The sequence below is a fragment of the Pseudoliparis swirei genome, chromosome 21 (genome assembly GCF_029220125.1).
Source record: "Pseudoliparis swirei isolate HS2019 ecotype Mariana Trench chromosome 21, NWPU_hadal_v1, whole genome shotgun sequence".
NCBI lineage: Eukaryota > Metazoa > Chordata > Actinopteri > Perciformes > Liparidae > Pseudoliparis > Pseudoliparis swirei.
This window is the reverse complement of record NC_079408.1, coordinates 4490166-4504840: the sequence shown is the minus strand read 5'-3', so window position 1 is coordinate 4504840 and position 14675 is coordinate 4490166. Positions and strand designations below refer to the sequence as shown.

Sequence of the window (14675 nt, the reverse complement as noted above, 5' to 3'; positions counted from 1 at the left end):
GTCCTGAGCCATCCTCTCCAGCTGTTTCACGTCAGCCCCTTCTTCTTGAATTCCTGCTCTGTGCTCCTCCAGGATAAATTACAGGCATACAATATATTCTCAATAAGTTATAGTTTGTATTAATATTGGATTTTAGCAATTATTGTAGTTCCTGAGATTATTTTTTTATAAAATCTGCTCATATCATAATTTTAAATGCATATCAATAAAGAAAGAAAACAGGGAACTGCATTTGAATAAATCTGCTGAACTTGGAGGTTTTATTTTGGACCAAACACTTTTTTTCTTTCTGGCAGAGAGTTGGATGAGAAGATACATATCAGATATGAAACAGCAGCCAGTTAGCTTAGTTTAACATAAATACTGTAAACATTGGGAACAGAGAGCGTTTCTCTGGTTGAAGGTATTCTTTTTGTTTATACCCGGAAAAAAATGATGCGTAAAAAGGAGAATTTGCCATTTTCAAGAGGTCCCAAACTATTACCTCCACCAGAAAGTCTATCGGTAACTATGTCTGCCGCTCTGGATTTTTCTCCCACGAAGATATCTCGAAGGTGTCAGTTGAAGGTGTCAGTCCACCTTAAGTCCACCTGAAGGTGTCAGTCCACCTTAAGTCCACCTGTTAGGACAAACCTGAACATGTCTGGAGAGGAAAGAGAGAGACTACAGTGAGAACAGATATTTTCTTATTGAATTATCCATCATCAGTTGATTTTTGATCGTAACGCTGACCTGCAGGAAGTGGAGGTCGTCTTCGGTCTGCTCCAGCTGCTCCAGCTCAGCGCTCCTCCTCTCCAGCTCAGAGATTTCTTCCTCCAGTTGTCCGATGAGCTCTTTGTTCTGAGCTCTTTCCTCTTTTGGATTCTTTTCACTGAGGCCTACGGAGAGCTTGATCTTCTCAACTTTACTCAATCTCTCTTGAATGTCTTGCTGAACTTTCATCCTTCTCAATTTTAGTTTAACCTGTGGACAACAAAAACGATGACGTCGGCAGAACTGATGTGGCTGCACCACGCAGTGTCATTTAAAGCCAATGATCAATGTCGTGACTGTATTGATCTGTCGATATCTAAACATGTTGCAATCCTGAACAAACCCCAGTATGTATTCTCTCAAAAGGTACATAGAGTCTGATCCTTTGCTTCCCCATGCAACTTTAACCCTTGTGTTGCCTTCGGGTCATTTTGACCCGAATCAATATTACACCCTCCCCCCGCCTTCGGATTAATTTGACCCCATTCAATGTTTAATGTCGGTGTTCTTTCGGTAGTCAACAAACAAACATAAAGTGCCTCACACCTATACTTGGAAAACAATATTAATTCTAATAATTTTCTGGAGGTTTTAATTGCTGGCGTCAAATTGAACCCAAAGGGTAAAATATGTTAGTAAATATAAAGGTAACAGGAGGGTGAAACATTGAATCGGGTCAAAATGACCCATAGGCGGGGGGAGGGTGTAATATTGATTCAGGTCAAAATGACCCGAAGGCAACACAAGGGTTAAATGAGTTGCACATGTCCAATGTTCGGGCAGACAAAATATGACATTTGACTTAACTTAACTCTATTGTCGTCGTGGTTTTATTCAACTTTACCTTCTTCTTTGTCGCCTCCCTGTTGACAGAAATAATGCGATGGCCCCTGTGTTCCGTCTGGGCGCACATGGCACAGATGCACGTCTGATCGCTCCTGCAGAACTTGTTCAACCGCTTCCCGTGCAGCCTGCACACCGAGTCCTCCAGGTTCTTCCCCACGCCGATCAGGAGATGGCGCCCGAGATCTTCTCTCCGGTAGTGCGGCTCCAGGTGAGCGGCGCAGTAGGAGGCCAGGCACGCCAGGCAGGACTTGACCGCCCTGCGCTTCGCCGGGCAGAGATCACAGGGAACCTCCCCGGCTTTAAAAGGCGCCGACGCCTCCTCGCTCGGGGCGGCGGCGCGCGGCGTTTGGGCCGCGATAAGCTGAGGCCTCGTGGGGAAAGAGGCCTTGCAGAGTGGGCACTGACAGGCCGCCTGGATCCTCCAGTATTCGCCGATACAGCCCAGGCAGAAGCAATGTCCACAGGGCAGGAGAGCAGGGCTGCTGAACTCATCCAGACAGATGCAGCACTGCGGAGGCTCGGACATCGGGGTCTTCGCACGCGCGTGAGCATACCGGTCGGACTTTGGCGTGGCGTCGGCATGCATTCCTTTAAAGAGGTACAGAAAACTTGTGTTAGCGCACATTTGAATCCCAGTACTTCTTGATTCATTTGGCTTTGTGACAGGATCCCAAAACACCTGACCAGCGGTCTTTGTATCGCTTGTCTCAATTTCTTTACATCTATTGTTGGCCGCCGTGTTTTGATGGTGACTAAACAGCTTACCAAGCGTCCCCTGTAGTGCTATGTATCCGTCTAGATAGGTCTGGTGTTAGTTGCCTAGTTTTGGGGATATCGGCGTGAGATTGAGCCTGTCCAATCTAATGGGACTATATGGTACTCGGCTTATTGTCAAAGCACACAAACAACTCGATTCAATTTTCAGTTTATTTTGTATAGCCCATTCTCACAAATTACTAATTTGTCTCGGAGTGCTTTACAATCTGTACACAGACATCCCTGACCTTTGACCTCACACGGATCAGGAAAAACTCTCAAACAACCCTTCACAGGGAAAAAAATTGAAGAAACCTTCAGGAGAGCAACAGAGGAGGATCCTTCCAGGATGGACAGAACAATAGATGTCATGTGACCAGAAGGAATCATTACAGAGTTACAACACATTCAATGAATATGACAGAGTGTATGATGCTTATAACTCACGCAGCAGGTAACAAAAAACTTAAATTACGAATGCGCTGGAAGGACGTCTAAAGAATGCTCGAAAACCTGAATAAGCGTCGTCATATCCCACATGTCCTCCGCCCCAAATACAATTCATCCCATTGTGATGTGTGGGATAGTCATAGTGAGAGTCTCCCTGTGTCTGCATGGCTTCACTCAGGGGCTCCGGCTTCCTCAGTTCAGACAATATAACACGTTGAATTGCATTTCTGGTGTGTGAGGAAAGAAATCAGAGTTGTAAGACAGACCATGCTGAGTAGTTGACCTCAATACACACACATACAAGCATTTTGGAACTGCTGATATACAACAAAGGGAGGGAGGAAGCGTGGGTGATACTGAAAAAAAATCTACAAAGAAATCAGTGAATATGGAGAGAAATAAAATCTTTATTTATTTATTTCTTGTTTTCATTTGTGGCCCTGGAAAATACTCTTTCAACAAGCACACGCAACAACATAACAAAAGTTATACATTTACAGCTATCCAGTGTAGATGAGATCCATTTATGAGAGGGTAGAGGATACGACGTCAGAGCCAACCGGGTGATGTCAAACTATTGCACAATAAAACTAACAGACAATCAGACTGGAGATACTGGTACACGTTTAAATTAGTTGACTACAACGTATAGTAAAATCATTTCCAGTACAAACATATCCATACTCACTCATAATGTACATAAACAAAGTATCGTGTATTGATCGCAGCTTGTCTCTTCCATTTCTGATTCGAACTTGTAAATACTGGAACGTTAAAATTTAAATATAAAACTCGCATACCTCTGTTGAGCGACGAGCAGCGCGTCCGTCCGAGCTCTGACGGTGTTGTGTTGCATTCAGGTTCAGACACACCTATCTCTGCTGGGAAGAGGGTGGCTCAGTTGGACTCTGCCATTTCTCATAAACTCCCGCACAGCTGATAACGCAGGAGGAGCAGCCAAAACCACTGTAGCAGGACTCACGCCGCTACCCGTGGGTTTCCCCACCCGCACCAAGGACCAGCCAGGCACCACGAGGTTTCCGCAAAACCTGCGCCTCTGCTCACTCTCCCTCCACTCTCAAGTGGGAGCTTTTACAAGGGTGGCCTCGGCTGCTGACTGATTGCCAATGACCAGCAGCGAGGCCAAATCAGAGACAGCTGCCACTCCCCACCATCCGATTTAGGCCATCCGGCCTAACCTACTCCCCTCCCCCATGAGAGCTTGGGCGGAGGAGGGCTCTGAGACCGGGCTCAGGACGTGGGGGCTCTGCACTGTAAAAAGATCCTAATTTTACGGAAAATAACTCTAAATATTTACAGTATTTTTCTTTCTTTTTAAATTACATACAAAACTCTGTGAAATTACAGACATTATCTTTAAATTAACAACCCAACTGTTAATTTAAGTTTTATGCTCATAATACAAAATAACATTTTTTTCCCATTTTTGTAAAGAAAAATGACTGTATTATTAATACGGTCTTTTTACCGTTTTCTTAAATGACATACAAATTCATGTAAAACAACAATTATTACCTGTAATTAAACGTGGAGCTCCTTATATGAAGGTTTATGTCCATACTAACAATTTAACGATTTTCTTTGTAATTTTAAGGTAGATCATATTCTATTTATATTAATGTGTACTTTTACATTCAAACTCTGTAAATCTGAATCTAAATGTAGCTAACTTTTGTCATTACATTAAACATATTGCATTTTTTTTAAGAGTACAAAGTAGAAGAAATAATAGGTTTTGATACTTGTTCTTTATAGGAGCATTATAGGGCGACCGTGAGTATTTGTCCAGTGTCGGTGTCCCGGGCGAGACATCTAACTTCTAACTGTAAGTCGCTTTTGGATAAAAGCGCCAGCTAAATGCATGTAACATGCTTGAAAGTTTCAACCTCAAGAGAGCAGTGCAGCAGAAACTTGCCATATAGGATTTAGTGTCAACTAGAAATAAGACCGTCACAATGGCAATGACCACCACGAGCGGAGTGCGAAGCATCCCAGATAGCAGTTGATCCTATCCGCCTCCTGTCGCTTTCGGTTTGGTCATGCCACCGGATCCGCGCACCATCAGACAGCGTTGTAACTGCGGTGGATGCTCCAAGTTGTTGCCCTTCGACTTTTCAAACTGGTATTTTCAAAACTGCAGCTCTTTGCGCCAGAAGTACGAGTTAGGTAAGTGTTGAATTGTGTTGCTACTGTCGAATTATGGCTCGTTTTCTTAAGAGTTCCCTCTTCTTTTGGCTGCCGCTAACATTGCTTTGTGAAGTTTGAGGTATTGTTAGACTTCAACGTAAATAAGTTATTACCGTAACATCCCGGTTTTAAAAGAAAAAAATCGTATATAATCACACACAGTTGGTGATGGTGTATAAGCTGATGTTGCTACTGCACGTGTCCCCTCTGCCAGGGCTGGTCCAGCTAACTACCATGTGTGGTTCTCATGGAGCTATCTTCTGCAGCTAGCGCTGAATTGTCAGTGGTTAGGTTACTTAAGCTCCAACCCAAGGGTGCGCGATGGAAGCTGAGCGAGCTAACCGCTAGCCCGCGAGCTAATAACGCTAGCCAGCACAGACCTGTTTTAATTTAATTCTGCATGTATTGAGTTCTCAACACGTAACTTAGAATTTGCAATGTCATCCTCACAGTTGTACAGAAGTGACAACACTGTTGATCGCCATCTCTACAATTCAGGTAAGCACACATTCTTTGGAAGGAAATGTTTTCACAGCAACTTAAAGACACATTTGAGAGGGAACCGTATAACCTGTTTAACTTTATAATGACCAGATTTGTATTAATTCATTAAAATACTATCTTAATAGCGTAGTGTTTGTTAGGATCTGTGTGTTTCCTGTTTTATGTTGAAGTCCCTGTCTCGTTTCCTGTTTCCCTGCTCATCCCTCCCTGTGCTTGTCTGTTTCTTTCCTGATTGTTTCCACCTGTGTCTCGTTCCCCTGTGTATTTAATCTGTGTCCTTCTGTTTGTCTGGTGTCAGATCGTCTTTTTTCGTTCCCGTGTGGTGTTGTCCGTGTTCCTGTACTGAGAATAAACTCAGTTTTTCGTGAAACTCCTGCTGCGTTTGGGTCCTCCACACAACGCATCCGTAACAGTGTTTTTATAAAAATGACTTGACATGCTATATAAACACTACAAATTAATACAATTGAGAACAAATAGATATTGTATATTTCCTGAAAGAAAAGATGCATTTCAAACATTGTTTGTATTTTGGTTTGTTTTAGATAAAATGAACAGAAAGAATGGGCCTGTCTCCAGCTCCACCATTAGACGGAGGGTCCGTCAAGATGTTTTGACTACATCACTGTGATTGATGGGAAACTGAATACAACTTTGACTGTTAAGTAAAGTTTCTTCTCTTCAATGTGTATAACACGCCTATTATTGCCGTTTAATCTCTTTTTTTTTACGGTATACCTCGTGTTTTCAAACACAAATTTTCATACTCCTGGTTATAAAGAACTTTAATAGTTGCAAAATATTATTTTTTTCAAAGTTCTTGGAACAGAAGGTTATATTTCTGTGACAAGTGACACTGTTTGTTTCTTTCCTCTGTAATTCAGGATGTTCCACTTCATAGAATTGTTGACTAACAAAACGGTAGCAGTAGTGCCACAAAGCTATACCAGCTTTGTGGCACTACTGCTACCGTTACGAAATATCCGAGGACGAAAGGGTGGACAAGGCTGTCAGAAGCGCCGAACAACCTGGACCAGACTGGCAGACACATGGCGTCAGGTAATTGGATCATACGGTATTATATTAATATTGTATTAATTGGCGTTTTAAGCGGATATAAAAATCACTTTGTTATATATGTTGGAAACAACATTTAATCACATTGTTCTGTTTATAATTCTGTACTTTTCATTGTGTTTATGTGACTTAATTTTTAGATAATTACTTGGTGGAAATATATGTCTTCGACACATCAGATCTCAGTCAGAAGAGGAGGCAATTCCTAAAAAGAGGAAGCCAATGCCGGTGTGAGTAAATGTGTATACATTTTATTCTTTAGAACACTTTTACCTTAATAAAATAAAGCGTCTGTCATTCATTTTATAGTATGACCAATTAGTTTTTTACTATCTCTTTCTAGCCATTTCTATGGAGACTCGGATGGAGACAGTGAAAATGAAAATTCCCCCCACAAAACAGGGGTCCAACCACTAGCGGGACAGTTGTCCCTCAATCATGCCTCCTCCTAACTATTCCATGTACTCCATCACCAGCAGGACAGCGAACACGCCAGAGGACACGCCCACCTGGCGAGGCGTGGTGTGGTTCAGACACCATTGCCTGCTGTGGTGAGCAACACCTCAAACGGCTATGGGATTCAAATTGAACCTTTTAATCATTTAATTTTTTCAAATGTTAACAATTGTTAATTGGATACAAGACATGCAATACACACTGTCACATTGAATCCAAGTGAATATGATTATTATGATTGCATTAATTAAATTGTATAAAACTTGATATTTCCATATTTTATGTAAAATCTCTTAATCGTTACATTTTTTAACTGTTTTTCTAATGTTTTTTTTATATAGCTGTTCCAGTTCAAATCCTAGGCATGCTGGAGACAATTACAGAGGTGAGAGACCCGTTTCCGTGTACCACAATGGAGGAAGTGGACCTTTTTGAGCAACGGCTCAAAGATCCCGTCAACATTCTAATGAGTGGTGAGTTTTTTTGTTTTAAGAATCTCACGCAAAGCTGATTAAAATCTATTGTATGTAATTTACACTAGACAATACCATGTTTGATGGAAATGTTTTTTCAAACATTCTGTAAAGTATCAAATATTAATCGTACTTTTTCGATCCATTTTCGATTTCCTCCCTGGCAACGATCGGACGACATGATGCCAAACGTGGAACATCCTCGAATGAATGGAAAAAAATTATTCAGTCAAATGACATCTAAGACTGCTCCTGCGTAAGTAACTCATATTTAATGAAAACAATTTGGATTCACCCAGAGGTCTTGAGTAGTGTTCAAACTTACGAATAACCATCTTTCCCAGATCTTTTTATGATTGCTAAATAAAATGTTTGAATTGCAACTTTATTCTCTACTTGGGTAAATGTTACTCGACTATATCTTTACATAATAGTTATATGATATATTGGCTCTAAATATAGCATAGCACACCTTAAGTGCCAGACAGCTACTAGATTTTAGACTGCATTTCTGCTCTATGTTGCACTGAGGATTCATGAGATTTTGTATCTGCTTGTGTGATTACAGATGCCGTCAGAAAGAATCATGCCACACATGCATCCACTGATGAACAGATTCTAAAGCATGCCATTAGGTGGTTCAACCTGGCAGCAAACCGGGTAGCTCAGGAGGCGTGCTACTGTCGACATCCCCCACACTGAACAGAATTAAAAATATATATTTATATTTTTATATATAATATATATATATATATATATACACACACCAGTTCTCAGTTGGAAGTTCCACCATTCACTTGAGGCCACTGCGACCTATTCTCTGGGAGAATTGTGGTATTTGGGTTAGGTGGTCGGTATTTATGGTTGTATTAGTTGTAGCTCTTGTGTTCTAATGTGAGCTATAGTTTTTACTCTATATGTATGTGTGTATATATTGTCTCGACCTAATTATAAATAAATATGATTCATACATGTACAAGAAATAATTTGATGTCCTTTTAATAAATTGTTTTTGATATTATTTCCGATTGCATTTCTTTTTTCCCCATTGATGCATATTAAATATATGTCGGTATGTAAAGTAATTGATCCGGGCCAAATGAGCTGCTTTATGGAAGGATCCAAATTGAATGAATATGGGTGCATACGGCTGTACATCTAGCCACTGATCCGGAGCCTATGACGCATCCGGGAGGGAGTCAGTTTGCTATCTGTGATATTAATTGTGTTACATTGAACTGGAATAGGCCTTTATTGAAAATGACAATGCTATTAAAAACATTTGATTTCCACATTCCAAGTTGTGCAAGTAAAAAATAGAGGGTGAGTTTGGCCTGTATTATAGAGATTTATGCCCACATGGACACTTCCAGGCCGGTTAAATTAACTGGGTTTGCCCTAACGACGGAGGCCCGATTCTGCCATAGTTGCTTGCTACTTTGGGCGTCCTTTAGCCGGCAAAAGACAGTAACCTTTGCCCATGTGATTGAGGCCCAGTGCTGCTATAGTGCATGCAGTCTTGGGCATCCACACAGCAGTGAAAGAGGGGAGTTTAGCCCTAAGAAAGTAGGCCTTGTGCTGCTGCAGTGCATGCTGTCTTGGGCATCGTAATTCAGCCAAAGACTGCATTTAGCCGGGGGAATTGAGGACAGCAGTTTCTTTATCCGAGAAACAGCGTTGTTGGCTGCCTTTAATTCAACCTTTTCAGCCTGGACATGAGCTCAAGTAGTCTTGAATGTGCCTCCAAAAATGTATGGTATTTGCGGGGTTAAATCAGCCTTTTCATCGTTTTGACGCAAATTGGCAGAGATCCCGAAGTTATACTCAGCCAATTTAGCCTGGAGATGATGCTGTAGTGCATTATCAAACTGCACAATTATTGTTGAATCTACCTTGCTTCCATAGACAACTAACATACTTTAAAGACATTCACTGTCTACAGTGAGCAGTTGAACAATTAAAATGTACATTGCCCCATATAAAGGATGGCTAATGGCCTAACTACTTTGGCCAACACCTTGGATCTGCTGGATTTGAGCTATGCAGAAGAATAAAGACAAGAAGAGGGGGAAATGGCTTCGCAATGGATTGACTTGCTACATGCGGTTAAAAGTTTGAAAACATGTTGCAACTTGTATGGGATAATGGCCATGTTGGCAAATGAGTGTTGCTGTGGGCAAAGGCTGAACTCGAAACCAACCTGCCGCATAACACTGCAACACAGTTAGGGGGAAATGACATTGTCATGTTTGCACAGTTAGCATTTTGGTGGTTCTAAAGGAAAGGTCAGGGATTTGTTAAAATGCAAGAGGGTCATACTATGGGCCATCTGAATGTAAATAGAATGTCACCATGATATCAATCCAGCGATAAGCAATATATGCAGTGATTATTGTTGATTGTTCCATCTCAATTGCCGTCATCAGTCCTCATTTGGGTTATTGTGCACTAAAACTATTGGCACTAAAACTTTTTTTAAATATTTGGGTGCTTCATTTTCTTTAATTAAAGAACCACTAAACACTGGGCCTCTACTTGTGTGTTCTTGTGTTGAGGCTAACCGGGGAAATAATAGTAATAATACAAATAATAATCTACCACTTCTGAGTAGACTCAATGTAGAGGAAACGCTTCATATGGATCAATGTGTTGGAGTTCTGTTGACTGTAGACTAGTAAGTATACTACAAAGGAATTGAATGACCAACCGTCGCCCCTCTCAGCCGGCATTAAAAACATACTAAGTGTGGGAAATATATATATATATAGCCTACCATGTGTCTATGTGTGTTTGTGTTAACCTATAGGTATTATTACAACTTTACCATATAGTATTTCATTTGTATTCATACACTGCAATGGAAAGAGTTAATTGAATATACCAGCCTATAAATAGGCTACAACTAAATACAGACATTTCTTTAGTTTCTTTCAAAACAAGTCATCTTTTTCTATATTTGTTATGTTACTACGCTAAAACCATTGCTATTGGCTGTCTCCCCACGTTGCTTTGAACATGATTGGATAATCTGCCTGTCACTCAGAGAACTGGCCAATGAGAAATGTCCGCGCCGCGGATTTGAAATTACGTCTGTTGGAGCGGGAAGCCGCAGCGGGGCAGGCGCTACTCGGCAGGTCTGCTAGTGTCTGCTGTTGACCTACCTGCATTATTACCTGAAGTATTTTACATATGCCTGCGATTTTAACTTGTGGGATGTCAACGGAGAAAGAAAGACTGGGACACAGAGGAAGGATCATACGGGATGTGGTGACCAGCAAAGTACGTGAATTGATATCCTGCAAAATTATTGAAGATATCAGGTAAGAAAATATTTTCACTGTTACTTTCTGAAACAACCTAATGTAATTTTCTGTTTAGCATAGTTTAAACATATTTCATTTAGACATATGGAAACAAATTAATCATTTTACATGTTTAAAAGTAATGTTATTACATTAAAATCAGTTAATTAGTGTGTTCAATACAGTTCATAATGGATTAAATAATGCTATAGGTGGATAAACGGACTGTTACAAAGAGTTTGGTTAGCTAGTTAAGTAAACTAGCTTCAGGTAACGTTAGCTTGTTGGCATGATTCTGTCTCACAACCAGAAAACATACTTGAATGTGGTTTAGGGTGGGTGACATGGATATAATTGACAGTATTCTTCACTTTTTCGAACCGTGCACACAGCACTGGACCCTGAGCAGTGCATGGCCTGCAAGATCATGAGAAGGCTGAAGAACCAGGAGTGACAAGATACCACTGGATGGTGGGGCACATAATTCCACTCAAGGACAGGTAAGCAAACAGACAAGACATAGAGAGAGATAGGATTTGTTCTTACAAAAAACAATATAAAACAGCAAACATGTGCATTTAAACAGAAACAATACACACATACATACTGTAAAAATGTGTTGTGTTCATTTAAAGCCTGCTCAAAACAAATGCATGCATGAGTTACTCTAAGTCAGACTGGGAAATAAAGCCTCTAATTTTTGTAAATGTTTCTGAGTTGGAAAAAGGCACCTTGGTGATGCTGGTGATATGATTCTTAAAACTGAGTTCACCTTCCATGGTCACTTATAGGTTTGTGATTTGTTTTTAGTGATCTGAAAATGTCTGTTTACCAACGGTCCCCATCCAACCTGACAGAGCGTGTGAGGATCTGCAGAAAAGAATGGCAGAACATCCCCAAATCCAGGTGTGTAAAGCTTGTCGCGTTTTATCGAAGAGACGAGGCTTTAACCGTGCCAAAGGTGCATTAACTAAGTACCAAGTAAAGGGTCTGAATACGTATGTCAATGTGATAATTCAGTTTTCTCTTTTTTATTACAGGGTATTGAGTGTAGATTGATGAGGTAAAAATTAATTCAAATGATTCTATCATAAGGTTGCAACATAACAAAATGGGAAAAAAGTGAAAAAGTCAGAATACTTTCTGCATGCACGAAATATGTGGTGGCAGTTTTTTTCTGATTCATTTTCACATTACCCTTTTCAACACTGATAATAGCTAATTACACGAAACTTTCTTATATTTTTCAGCTCAATAAGGATTGGAACAACATTGACGGGGGGAAACACCCAAAGTCCATCACTCGTAAGTATCCACTGCAGCATATATAAAAGATATTAGTCCATTTGAACCACTATTGCAAAACCTTACATTGTGATTAATATTAGATATGATTTCTCAAGTACTTTAATGATCTGAGCAAAGCACTTTTTTAAGACAGTTCTTCCACTGGCCATAAAAAAAACTGAGGAGCTTTTCCTTCGGCCTTCTTTTGAGTTGTACGGTGGCCCTGAGAGGTCAGGGCACTGCAACTTAATAAAACATGCTAATAGACAAAACACAAGCAAATTAAGAAAACAACTTCATCAAATTGACAGCACATGTGCAGCATTTAGAAAAAGCGCTGCAAATTCAGACGACACAACACGGTACAGAAAAGCGCTGCAAATTAAGAAAAAGTGTTTCAAGAGGACACTAAATCGTGATGAACACGGCTTGGACAGGCTTGCTGTTGCTATGGTTTTGTGACTCATGAAGTTATTGAAATCGGGTATTGTATCATCTGTTTACGTTGTGGACCTACAATATGCTACTGCTCTACTCACCGGAAAGTGAGCTGCATGCACCTCGCAGGACCTTGCAGAGCGGAAAAGCTGAATTATATCAGTCATTCTAATTATTTCTGAGGAGATTTGACAGATTTTAAACTGTACTATCCGGTTTAACAGTGTGGACAGACAGCCTGTAGCCTGCATCATATTCATGTAGGCATTATTAGACAAAAAAAATATACAGACGTATAGTCTACAGTAAGCCAAGCATTCCCATGAGACTTCTTTCCTTGAAAAATCCCCAAACAGACCACTATTACCGTACCTGAAATGAACATACCTCGTACTACTATCACCACCATAAAGTTATTGCTTATATGGTTATTATGCAAGCTACAGTTAACGTAACATTTTCAATTTTGAAGATGAGGTCATATGAGATTGAATTCTGCTTTTCGCTCTGCAAAGTCCTATGAGTTGCGTGCAGCGGTCACTTTACGTGCAGAGTAAAGCAGCAGCAAAAGTCAGTTCCCAACATAAACAGATGGTATACGGAGCCGACGTCACTTCAATAACTTCACGAGTCTCAAACTAGCAGCAACAAACATGTTCAAACCGTGCTCAGCACCATTGTCCTTTGGAAACACTTCTGTTTTCTGTATTTGCGGCATGTTTTCTAAATGCTGGACATGTGTTGTCAAATTGCTAAAGTTTAATCTTAACTTGCCTGTGTTTTGTCTTTTTGCATGTGTTTTCTTAAGTGGCAGTGTGTTGATCTCTCAGGGCCACCGTAGAGTTAGCATACTTTTCAAAGACATGTCGTCATCATTATCATCATCTACCCTTTTTTTTATTTCTAAAGGGGCATTGAGGAAAAGACCCTCAGACATGTCACAATATAATTATCGGTGGTTGGTTTGATCTAGATGTATCAATTAGCTTCTTTTTTTTGTTTAGCTACAAGTGTGTTTACCTTGCTATGATACATCTGTGAAACGTGCCCATTGTTGTGAATCCACGTCTTTCTTCTTTTCGTGATTCACATGTTTCTGATGGAAGTGCTAAGACATGCACTGCGTGCAGCTTTAAATAGGTAATCATTTAATTACTATCATTCTCAAAGCTGACTGTTCAGATTGACAGAATGTCAATTGGTACAGACAATTTCAAAATAGTTAGTTTAAGTTTGTTTAAAGGAATGGTAAGAAATGAAAGCCAACTTTCTCAGGACTTTCCAGTGAATTTGTTTGTCCTTCTTCCCTTTTTCCCCCCAGATGCACCGAGGATCTGGCTGATTACTGGAAATTTGGAAGATTGTTCTTTACCTGCACTGTCACTTCTGGTAAATATTCATGAAGAAGAAATATACTTTATTAATCCCCAAGGGGAAATTAGTTCTCTGCATTTAACCCATCCTTAGTTATGAAGGAGCAGTGGGCTGCAGTGATGCGCCCAGGAAGCAACTGGGGGTTCAGTGCCTTGCTCATGGACACTTCGACTTGCAACTAATGGGGAGAGCGGGGATCGAACCCACAACCTTGGGGTTGTAGGACGGCCCTCTTACCCCACTGAGCTACAGCCGCCCACAATTATGGACCTTTTGTTTATGTTTTGCTTTCACTTATCAACTGATAGTGAATAATTGGTTGATTTTGAAAATGTACATTAAATAAAATGTTTTAAAATCAATATTGGTGTGTACTTTATATGTAATTCAGTTTCTAACCCCTACTTTAATTGAAACATTGAATGTTTTGTAGATGTTTCAATGTATTTAGATTTTTCACAGTAATCTCAAAAGCTTATATTTCATAATAATTGAACACTTGTAATAGTACAGGAGAAATCTGTAAAATCACAGTATTTCACTGCAAAACCTTTATAAATATCATTTTATTGAAGGTGTTTGATTGTAATAATATAGGAAAATCTGTAAAATCACAGTATTTCACTGCAGAACCTTTAGAAATATCACTTTATTGAAGGTGTTTGATTGTAATAGTACAGGAGAACTCTGTAAAATCACAGTATTTCACTGCAGAACCTTGAGAAATATCACTTTATTGAAGGTGTTTGAT

At 40.1% G+C, this 14675-nt stretch overlaps 1 protein-coding gene and 3 long non-coding RNA genes across 4 annotated transcripts; 3 read left to right on the top strand and 1 right to left on the bottom strand.

The window, feature by feature from the left end:
* Window positions 1-241: 241 nt before the first annotated feature.
* Window positions 242-2159, bottom strand: LOC130211932 (E3 ubiquitin-protein ligase TRIM47-like). Its single transcript, XM_056442982.1, has 3 exons — window positions 1598-2159; window positions 733-963; window positions 242-643 (listed from the first exon to the last, which is right to left on the bottom strand). The coding sequence occupies exons 1-3, from the start codon at window positions 2123-2125 to the stop codon at window positions 623-625; spliced, it is 780 nt and encodes a 259-aa protein (XP_056298957.1). The 5' UTR covers window positions 2126-2159; the 3' UTR covers window positions 242-622.
* A 2703-nt stretch (window positions 2160-4862) lies between these two features.
* LOC130211924 (uncharacterized) lies at window positions 4863-6432 on the top strand. Its single transcript, XR_008835202.1, has 4 exons — window positions 4863-4992; window positions 5466-5511; window positions 6063-6177; window positions 6402-6432. It is a non-coding gene; the product is annotated as an uncharacterized LOC130211924 (long non-coding RNA).
* Window positions 6433-7116: 684 nt separating this feature from the next.
* LOC130211951 (uncharacterized) lies at window positions 7117-8178 on the top strand. Its single transcript, XR_008835210.1, has 3 exons — window positions 7117-7145; window positions 7392-7779; window positions 8092-8178. It is a non-coding gene; the product is annotated as an uncharacterized LOC130211951 (long non-coding RNA).
* A 2626-nt stretch (window positions 8179-10804) lies between these two features.
* On the top strand, window positions 10805-14286 carry LOC130211850 (uncharacterized). Its single transcript, XR_008835180.1, has 6 exons — window positions 10805-10843; window positions 11218-11325; window positions 11636-11731; window positions 11866-11888; window positions 12076-12130; window positions 13872-14286. It is a non-coding gene; the product is annotated as an uncharacterized LOC130211850 (long non-coding RNA).
* The last annotated feature ends 389 nt before the right edge of the window (window positions 14287-14675 follow it).

Excerpts from the sequence above, each read along its gene's own strand:
- LOC130211932 (XM_056442982.1), bottom strand. The coding sequence starts at position 2,125 with ATGTCCGAGCCTCCGCAGTGCTGCATCTGTCTGGATGAGTTCAGCAGC. Across the intron at positions 964-1,597 it reads GGGAGGCGACAAAGAAGAAG|GTTAAACTAAAATTGAGAAG; the intron begins GTAAAGTTGAAT and ends TGTTGTCCACAG. Across the intron at positions 644-732 it reads ACGACCTCCACTTCCTGCAG|ACATGTTCAGGTTTGTCCTA; the intron begins GTCAGCGTTACG and ends TTTCCTCTCCAG.